Below are 10,902 nucleotides of genomic sequence, written 5' to 3'. Positions count from 1 at the left end.
TTAAGAGCCCATGGAAAACCATGGATGCAAAGGGTGCCTTACACCTTCCCTTTGCATAAATTACCCCCCGAACTCAGATTTCTTTAAAAGGTTTTTTTCTGTTTCTTTTAGCCTTTCCGATTTAGTTTGGATAAAATAAAAGTCGGTGGCGACTCATGCTTAACCGCGACATTTCGATCGATAAAAAGTCAGTTCACCGCATTACAGAACTGTTGCTACCACGGTAGAGCAAAATGTTGAAGATCGTGTTTCAGACATCATGAATGACATGTTAGAAACAAAAACTAAGCTTAGGGATATAAGAAACTTTGCTGCATAGAAATGTGTCATATGTATGTCTAACCTCATAATTAAAGAAGATAAAATGTATGAGGACTATCGAGTTAGGAACCAAACCAGTATGTCATATAAGATGTTTCAACATCTTACTCATGCTTCTGAATTACCACTTATGGACTTTGTTAGACTCATGCAAAGAGTTGTTATTGAAGAGATGACTGATGGTAAGGCTAGAGGTCCTCCCAACATTGAACAACCAACAATGGTTCATAAGAAGAGGATAAAAAAATATTAGAGATTATGGCAAAATTCTTCATATTGGGGTTCCTTCTCGTATTTTTGGAATTCTCACTATTCAAAAACGTGATATTGTGTTCGATGAGGCTGATATTGATGTTCCTCTTAGTCTATTGAATCTTAGATATAAGACGTATGTTCCAGATATTGCTCTTCACAATAGTTCACAGTTTGACAAGTCTGATATAGATGCTGGTGGAAATATGATTGATGTCTCGATCATGTAAGGGCCTATAAGAAACCATCATCTCATTCAAAATTCATTTGTTGAGGAGACGTGGGAAACTAATATGGGAAATCAATATGTTGAAAAAGATGTGTCATGCATCCTATCCGACTTGTTAGAGACATAGTCTTAAATTCATAAGGATAATGATGATGTGACTCTTGAGAATAATTTTGTGAGTGATGATGATCATGTCCATGATGATATTGAAGTTGATATTGTTTTAGCCCATGTTGGTGTTTCTAATAACCATAATGAGAAAAGAAAATCTACATCAAACGAAAAGAAGGAGCATGCAACCGAAGATGTGGAAAAAGATGTTGAGACATTGTGTTAAGAATTGGTAAGTAGTTATGAAAGCATATTTCTGGAGTATTCCATTAATAGCAGGATGTATACATTTTTTAACAAGCACACAAAGTTTATGATGGGATTCGTAAAAGTGTTTGTTAATGACTTTCAAAGTGATGTGGAAGGTGATGTGAAGGACATTATGCATGACATTGTGGTACCTGCACTCAAGAAAAACAAGAAAACATTTGGTGGCAAATATATTCCTAAAAATGTTTCTATTACTCCCTTAGATAATATGTCTTTCTATTTTGAGAAAAGTGTGCTAAAGTGAAAATATTTGTATCACAAGAGGATAGTCCTTGAAAGGAAACTGTCAAAAAATGCTTTGACATTTGACGAGGTTGTTTAGCCACTAGAGGATGTCATTGTGAGAGACAGTGAGAATCTTATGATAGTTCAGATTTATGTTGATGACATGTAAGACAGGATGATGGAGAATTTTATTCAACAAATACAGTTTGAATTTGAGTTGGGCATGGTAGTAGGTGTTACATACTTTCCTGATTTTCAAGTGAAACAAAGGAAGGACTACACATTTGATTCCCAAAGTATATATGCTGAAAGAAGCTGCACTCAACTATTGTAGAGTAGCCAAAAGCTCAAATATGTGACACAGATGTCATTAAAGATGGTAATGAAGATGTCAACCAGGATGTGCCAGATAACCTGTATGACATGTTGGTGACTGAGTTTCCAACTCATAGGAAGGATGAGCAAGTTTCCCTTGTTAATTTTGAAGTGAATATAAAGATTATTCAAACAAATGACTCAGAGACAGATGATGAAGATGTCTTGGGCATTATACAAACTGTAAGGAGAAAGGTAGATGGGAAGAGAATTCATGTGAATATCTCCTCTGATCACATGGATAATGTTTCATTTCATTTTGAAACATGTGTTCAAAAGTGGAAGTATGTTTTCTAAAGAAGGATTGATAGTGAAAGAGACCTAGGTAAATAAGATCTTGAGTGTAAAGAGATATGGAGGTGCTGAAAGCTGATGGATTAATGAAATCTTTAACCGATGTTGGTCATTAATATGAACTTTTGGTCAAGGAATTCATTATGAACACTACTCCTGAGTGTAATGTTGAAGGTAACAAGGAATATAGAAAGGTGTATCATAGAGGAAAATGTGTGAAGCTTTCACCTTCAATTATTAATTAGGCAGAAGCAAGGTTTCCTCTATTGACAAGATTATGACCAAAAAGAGGAAACTATAAGTGAGGGTGAATAAGAACATTATGTTGAAGCCCTAAAATGTTATGAAATTATGCAGCTTCTTAGTTGTTAAAGACAATGTTGAATTTTGGAGCTTGTTATCCAAGGTTGATGAAGGAATTTGTGGTTAAGAATGATAGTATTCCTCATAGGTTGCTAAATGTTAGTTACAAACTGTTTATTGAAAAAAATCTCATACATTAGTCCTCCCAGTGTTCATATTATTGATGAATTTGGTTTTGGTAATATGCTAAGTCCGCAATTAGAAGCAATTTATTGTTGCATCACAAGTTCTCTGTACCAGAAATACATTGTTAGGTGTAATGATAAGATTGATGCTTCCCCAAGTGTTTTAAATTTGAGTTATATAGTGCTTGTTGGGAAAGATGTCTTAGACATTGTGTCCAATATATGTATTCTTGTTGATTATACTGATTTGGTTTTTCATGAAGAAATGTTGGAGCCTTTTCCCCTTAACCTGTTGTTGTTGCTATTGTTATTTTAGTGTTCCTTTGTGGAATGTGGTATTGTATTCTGGTTCTATGGTACTTGTTCCCTTTTTGAAGTCTTTTGGTGGAAGATGTGTGCTGGTGTGGTTAATTGTTGCTGACTGCAAGATTGATGTTGATGGTTCTGTATTGGCTCTATAACCTTGGTATTTTTGTTGCTTCCTTGATGTGTTTCTACACTATGGAAATCCAGATATGATATTCAGATCCATATATCTTTTGATGGTGTGTGGTATTTCTCTAGTTTTCATTTTCAAACCTTTGCCAAATTGTGGCAAAAGGGGGGGGTGTGATGTTGGGTCTGATGAGATATTGTGAGCTCTTGATTTGTATATATGGTTTTGCAGTTGTTGTTATGTATACTTTGATATGGAACATTCCAATATGGTATGCTACTTTTTAAAGATCATATCTTGTAAGTTGTTTGAGCAAAAAATTATTAGAGGTGAATATCGTTGTTCCTTTTGATTGGATGTATTAGGTAAAAACAACATAAGTACAAGATGAATTTTGTATAAAGGCAGCATGTGGGGTAAGATATTCCAGCATGTGTGCGTAGCATCTGGCCTCAATCTGCAGACCAAGACTTGTGAGTGAATATATACATTTTAATGTTTGATTCCTGGAAGATTTGTTGATGTATCTTTTAATAAATATCATTCAATAGGATTTGCTAAAAATATTTTATTAATCCATAAGTTTGAGGAAAATTTAATTAGATATAGATTAATTAAAAATATTTGGAGCTAGTTTAGTAAGGAAATTTGAATTGGATATTCTTTTAAGATAGATTTGGTTCAATTTTAACCAAGATTGTGCTGAAGATTTAATTAAACAAATATTCTATGAAGTGATTTAATGAGATTTATTTTAATTACGAGATATGGATTTCCACTTAATGAGAAAATCTTCAATCCAAGATTTAGAAGTGTGGTTCTGTTTTAGCAAGTGATTTATTTTGAATCTGTTATTGAGAAATTGAAATTGTGATTTATATCAAGTAAAAGTTTTATTTGATTTGTTCAAGATTCATAATTATGTCATGAGAACAAATGTCAAACCGAATGTTCCATCATGTGTGAAACATCTGGCCTTTGACAGTAGTCCATGATTGTTGTTATTCTTAACGTAATTTCTAGACATGTGCATTGAGATTTGTTGCTATTTTTTTAGCAATGTGTTATTTGGATTTGGTTGATAAAGATTGAATAAGATCAAATCAATTTATTTGGATATTTATATTTGAATTTGAATAAAAATTAAATATTTTGTTGGAGGTTCTTAAGAAACAAATCAAAACAAAATCTCCTAATTTTCTGGACGAGATCAAAGCTGCTTATGCCTATTGAAAAAAGTCTAGAAGAAGATTTGCTATTTAAGGAGACTTAAACCTAACGTTTGTAAGCGTGCAAGTATTGAAGATTCCTTGTATTAAAGTTTATCTTTTGAATTTTTGTTTGTGTTATTGTTTGTGTACCACTCTAGCGCCTGCATTCATATCTAAAGTTATAGAGTTTGGTTTGTTGGTCGAGTTGTAATTCAACATTTGATATTCTATTTATTGAGTTGATCACTAGGTTAGTGATTGGGAGGAAGCAAGAAGAGTTATCGTATTTAGAGGGAGTCCTAAATAGAAAGTCACTAGGATTTAGAAGAGACATTAAACAACATGAAGTTGTTATTCCTATAAGACTAATGGTACTAATTCAAAATATTGGATTTTCTTTTCTGGATTAGAAGCTCCCCAAACATAGGTGAGGCTGCACTGAAGTGAATTAACAATTATTTGTGTTCTTTTATTGATTTATTGCTTTATGATTTATCATCTAAGTTGTCAATTATCTATCCACTTTGATTTAAGATGTTGTGTTAGAATTTCATAAAAAATTTAGTGAATGATTTTAAATTTTTTCATGGTTAATTAAATAAAAAGAATTAACTTAGTACATTTTAAAGAGTTAAATGATTAAAAGTTTTTTTTTTTGGTTTTTTCTTTACCAACCTCCCTATGGGGGTCACCCCCAGCGAAAACCCCATTTTACCCCGCTTCGGAAATGCATTTCCGAACTATTTTTTTTTTCTAAATTTTTCCAGACTTCGGAAGTGCATTTCCGAAAAAATCTCAAAAATTGGGATTTTGACTAATTCGGAGATGCATCTCCGAAACAACAAAAAAAATCTAAAAAAATCCCAAAAATTAATTTTAGGATATTAATTAATTCACATATCATAAATTTGATATAATTTATGAGTAATGAATAATAATAATTATATATTTTGATATAATTTATGAGTTATGAATAATAGTTATTATATATTTCTATCCTGATTCATATTTTAAAATTTAAAATAATTTTAATTAAAAAAATTAAAATAATTTCACTTACAAAATAAGTTATAATTTTTTATTTATATATTTATAATAATTGTTATATATTTATAAAAAAAATTAAAAAAATGAGTGTCTTAATTATTCACCATTACAGGACAAAAATTGTAATCGCATTGATAGTAATTTGGGAAGTCTCTTAAATGATAGTAAATGCAGAACGAGTTGTAATCAACCTGATTTGAAATTTCGAAGTGCCTTTTCTTCCCACTTAAAAGCCTGCTCTCTCACCCATTTTTCCTCCATATGTTGCAGCTCCGGTTGTTCGTCCACCTGTTGCAGTGCCGTTTGTTCCATCTGTTGCAGCGCCGGTTGTTACTCCATCTGTTGCTGCGCCGATTGCTTCCTTGAGTTCGGCTCCGATTTCCATCGAGAGCCTGACTGCCGAAGTTAAACAGAAGGCTACTCTAGAGTCGGCTCCGTCGTCTCAGAAGGCGGTTAGGTTCCCTAACCGACCTGGTTACGGTCAATTGGGAAGGAAAATTCAAATTCGTGCTAATCATTTTCAGTTGCGAGTGGCTGATAAGGATCTACACCACTATGATGTAAGTATAGTTTGCTCATAAGTTTTTTGAACTTTAAGTGTATAGTTTTTGTTGTTGTTTATTATGTTGGTAAGTTACAATGTGGTATGGATTTCTAGAGGATCAGGACTTTCTAACCTGTTGCAGCGTCTCCTCCATCGTCTTTCTAACCTCATTCTTTTATCTTCAGGATCGAGACTTTTCAAATTCCCACTCATATGAGAGTCAATCGGGTTAAACTTGACTAAAGCACGCTTCATATATATGAATGTACTAGTACTCATTAACTGTACTCATACAGTATCCTACAAGATATTTTACAACATGTTTAAATGATAACAGCTGTGTTAACAAAAGGGCAACAATTTCTACACCTCTTGGTAAAAACATTGGATGAATAATCAAAACAAACCCCTAAATTAGGTGTATTTTCCCATTAGGGTTTCATGATCATGAGAGTAATGTGAGGGTTTCATGATCATGAGAGTAATGTGCGTGGAATGTAAGAACAGAAAAACAGTAAAAGTAAAGAAAGTGTAATTACTGGGAATATGAAAAGGAGGAGGTATGTGAACAAGGGTTAGGTTTGGTTCAGTGATGTTGAGTTCTTGTTTGTTATTTTCCTTCTGTCCAGACCTTATTTCGGAAGTGCATTTCCGAATTTCTCCAAGGGGGTGAATTCGGAGATGCACTTCCGAATACACCAATTTTCTGAAAAACAACTTTATTTCGGAGATGCATCTCCGAAATCAATATTTTTCATTAAAATATTCACCTTTTCGGAGATGCATTTCCGAAAACACCTTATTTTCAATAAAAGTACGTTTTCGAAAATAAACTTCCGAAACAAAGGGTATTTTTGTAAATTCACCAGAGGTGACCAAGAAAATTAGGAGGTGGGTAAAGAATTATTATTATTTTTTTTTTTTTAACTTAAGAATCAAAATCAATGTTAACGTAAAGGACCAAAATGGTTTGTTGTTGGCCACATTTAATTCTTCCATGCAAGGTCACCACTGCCACGCCATCAACTAGGATACATGCATTATATTTTTCACAAATAGGAAAATGCATACATAGATTCCTTTGAAGTTGACATTTTTAACATGCAATAGCTTCATTCTTAAATCACCATCATATCATTTTCTTAAGATCTAAATCTCCCTCCACTCCTATATAAACCCTCACAATCCCTCTAACTAAATACAAAACCACTCCTAATTCAATTCCTCTATTAAAAAAAAAAAAACACACACACAAATGGCCTTCAAGAACTTTTCCATTCTCACACTCTCCATTTTTCTTTCATTTTCCATTTTAGCATCATTTCCATTATCTTCCATAGCTGATAAACCTAACATCCCACCACAAAAAATATGCGAGTCCACCGTAGACCCTCCCTTTTGCAAAACCCTACTTGCTAAACAAAACGGCACCGTAATTGACTACGGTCGTTTCTCTGTCCGAAAATCCTTATCTCAATCAAGAAAATTTTTAAACTCAGTTCTTTCACATCTTAAAAAGAAATCATCACTATCACAAACCACAATTTCAGCTCTTACAGATTGCAAATTCCTCGCTCAACAAAACTTCGAATTCTTATCAAACACGCACCAAACCGCTAACAAAACTAGCGATGTTCTTCCCGTTTCTCAAGGTGAAGAGTTTCAAACCTTGCTTAGTGCTGTTTTAACAAACACACAAACATGTTTAGAAGGTTTGAATACAACTTCAGATCAAACAGTGGTTAACGATTTATCATCAACAATCTCCAATGATGCAAAGATTCATAGTGTGTCACTTGCATTGTTCTTAAAGGGTTGGGTTGGTGATAGCAAAAAGCAAACATCATTCTCACACAACGGGAGAAATCTAGGGTTTCGTAACGGTCGTTTACCGTTGAACATGTCGGATAAAACACGCGCACGTTATGATTCGGCTAAAAGACATGGGAGGAAACTACTTCAAACGATTGATGAAAGTGTAGTAGTGAGTGATATTGTGATTGTTAATCAAGATGGAAGTGGAAACTTTACAACTATTAATGATGCTATCAATATTGCACCAAATAACAGTGTTGCTGGTAATGGTTACTTTTTGATTTTTGTTGCTGAGGGTGTTTATCAAGAATATGTTTCTATAACTAGCAAAAAGAAGTACTTGATGATGGTTGGAGAAGGGATTAATCGAACGATTATTACCGGTGATCACAATGTTGTTGATAATTTTACTACGTTCAACTCAGCTACATTCGGTAAGCAAAGTTAATTAATCATAAGTTTTGCTGTCTATTATAATCCTATCTGACTCAATAGATTCGTCACTGCAATTGCATGCACAAGATATAGATTTATACTAAAAAATTTCTTTTTATTGCTGTCTATTATAGTTTTGTCTGACTCAATAGATTAGTCTTTGCAACTGCATGCAGAAGATATAGATTTATACTTAAATTTTTTTTTTTAATATATCATGCATTGCTGATTCATGTCCTTAATTACAAGCAACACATAGGTGTGATCATGCTTAGAGTAGAATCAATAAAAAGTCACGTTGATTTACTTTTTTATGATTATATTTTGAGTATTTGATTGCTAATTAATAAGCACTTTACTTACACATGAATTAATATTCTTTACTTGTTATAGCATACATGAAAATTAATTAATCATGTGTGTTTGATGTGTCAGTGTTCACATCTGAACCAATCTTAACGAAGTTTAACTTGATTAATATAAAAGGAACATAATATTTAATCGCGTTTGTGTTGATTTTACATGCATGAACTTGCAGCTGTGGTGGCACAAGGATTCTTAGCAGTGAACATGACATTCCGCAACACAGCCGGACCAAGCAAACACCAAGCAGTGGCAGTTCGCAACGGAGCAGATTTATCGACCTTCTACAGCTGCAGTTTCGAAGGCTATCAAGACACATTATACACACATTCCATGCGACAATTCTATCGCGAATGTGACATCTATGGAACCGTCGATTTCATATTCGGAAACGCAGCAGTTGTTTTCCAAAACTGCAATCTCTATCCTCGCCTTCCCAACCCGGGACAGTTCAACGCTATAACTGCTCAAGGCCGAACTGATCCAAATCAAAACACAGGAACTTCTATACATAACTCAACTATAAAAGCTGCCGATGATTTAGCGAATATTACTACGGTGAAAACATATCTTGGAAGGCCATGGAAACAGTATTCAAGGACCGTTTACATGCAATGTTTTATGGACAGTTTGATAGATCCTTCAGGATGGCATGATTGGAGTGGAGATTTTGCATTGAGTACATTGTATTATGCAGAGTTTAATAATACAGGAGATGGTTCAAATACTACACTGCGAGTGAATTGGGTTGGATATCATGTTATTGATGACACTGATGCTGCTAATTTTACAGTGTTTAATTTTTTGGGTGGAGATAATTGGTTGCCTCAAACTGGTGTTCCATACTCAAGTGGATTGATATAACTATATCAGAGTTACAAGCTTGTAGTTAAAATCAAGTGCAAAAATTATTTGTAATTCTTTTAATTATATTTGTGTAAGCTTCTCTATTGTCTATTTATAGTTGATTAAATAATGCATTGCTTCTTTGCTAATTTGTAACATCTTTTCATTAATATTTTTTGTTTTGATATATATACCATTTGTCAGAAATAAATATTAGTAAGGGATTCTGTGATAGATAAAAATTTTCAATAAATTCCCGTCGCAAAATTCATAACAAGAGCGAATAGCTTTGACTTTTTATAAACTTTGCTTGACAAATATTTCTCGCTAAATATTTCATCATAAAAATCACCGCTAATGTAAATTATAGAATTTGTGATGAAAATTAATCTTTGGCAAACATTGTTAGAGTTAACTTCTCTACCTATCACAAAAAGTTGGGTAGTGTACCTTCCACCAATCACATTACATCATTTAGTTTTATCTTATTTAATTAATTATTAAATAGTATACTTTTTGATTATTTCAAAGGCATTTTACATTGAAGGTAACTTTACCCAATTTTTTAAATTGGATAAATAAGAATTCACCTTTTAAAAACGTTGATATGGTTATAACCACTATAAACTCTCCGCACGTACAGTGAGATTCAAAATTTAAACTTTGGTATTGACGTTTAACTTAATAATATTGATTTTTCACAATAAAAAGAATTGAATTTAGAGAGAATAGTTTTCCGTCACTGATACAATAAAATTCCCTTCTCATGTGTTTGATAGCAAGAGATTCTGTAATGTCCCTATATTATCAAACCCAAAGTAATGGAGATTTGCAAGAAGTTAATAGAAAATTAATTAAATTCAGGAGGCTAAGATAATGAATGATAGAAAAAGGCAAGGGCAAGTAGGTCTTTTCTCTTGGCAATTGTATAAACCATTTGGTGAGAATTTTTAACACCGTGAGAAACTCTATTTTCTTGCGGATTTTCTTGCGGTTTTCTGTCTCCAGCTAAAACCTTCGTGGATAATATTTTTGGCAGGAAGTTCTGCAGATAAATCCGCACGTAAATCCGCAGAAAACAATCCGCAGAGAATTTCTATATCAAATTAAATAATTTTTTATTTTAATAAACTTTTGAAACATTATAAATTATATATTAAAATAACTGTAATATAAAATAAAATTATAATTTAAAATATTTTCAATTTAAATAAGACATTCAAATTCATTGAACTTAGAAGTTATCATAAAATCTACTACAAAGTTGGTAACAAGTACTTACATATTACTAAAAATGACTCAAAAAATCAAGCTATTACTAATCATTTATCAACCAAGTTAAAAAGATAAAACAATCCAAATTACAACCAAGTCAAAAAGAAAAATATACAAATCAAAAGAAAAAATGATCTCACTTCGTAAAGGTTCTTAACAGACAAAGTTGGTTGACAACACAGGGAACCTGCTCCAAACTTGGCGTATGAGCTTCTTTGTCCGGAGAAATAAACATGAGATGAACATCCAAAACTCAAGATGAGGCCTTTTCATTGTTGCCATTTTCCTCCTCGTTTTCTTCAGATCCTTGAATATCAGCAGCTTGATTTTGTCTCATGGATTGAAGGTTTCTTTAATTACGCTGC

The 10,902-nt window shown here is 32.9% G+C and overlaps 1 protein-coding gene across 1 annotated transcript; it reads left to right on the top strand.

Annotated features, from left to right (window-relative positions):
* Nucleotides 1–7,025: 7,025 nt before the first annotated feature.
* On the top strand, nucleotides 7,026–9,389 carry LOC131638137 (probable pectinesterase/pectinesterase inhibitor 41). The gene is made up of 2 exons (XM_058908686.1): nucleotides 7,026–8,052; nucleotides 8,592–9,389. Exons 1-2 carry the CDS (start codon nucleotides 7,059–7,061, stop codon nucleotides 9,278–9,280), a joined length of 1,683 nt encoding a protein of 560 aa, XP_058764669.1. The 5' UTR covers nucleotides 7,026–7,058; the 3' UTR covers nucleotides 9,281–9,389.
* Nucleotides 9,390–10,902: the final 1,513 nt, after the last annotated feature.

The sequence above is a fragment of the Vicia villosa genome, unplaced genomic scaffold, assembly GCF_029867415.1.
Source record: "Vicia villosa cultivar HV-30 ecotype Madison, WI unplaced genomic scaffold, Vvil1.0 ctg.002187F_1_1, whole genome shotgun sequence".
In the NCBI taxonomy this organism is placed as follows: Eukaryota; Viridiplantae; Streptophyta; class Magnoliopsida; order Fabales; family Fabaceae; genus Vicia; species Vicia villosa.
Note: the sequence above shows the minus strand (reverse complement) of the source record. Positions and strands in the feature narration are given on the sequence as shown.

Excerpts from the sequence above, each read along its gene's own strand:
- LOC131638137 (XM_058908686.1), top strand. The coding sequence starts at position 7,059 with ATGGCCTTCAAGAACTTTTCCATTCTCACACTCTCCATTTTTCTTTCA. Across the intron at positions 8,053-8,591 it reads GTTCAACTCAGCTACATTCG|CTGTGGTGGCACAAGGATTC; the intron begins GTAAGCAAAGTT and ends ATGAACTTGCAG.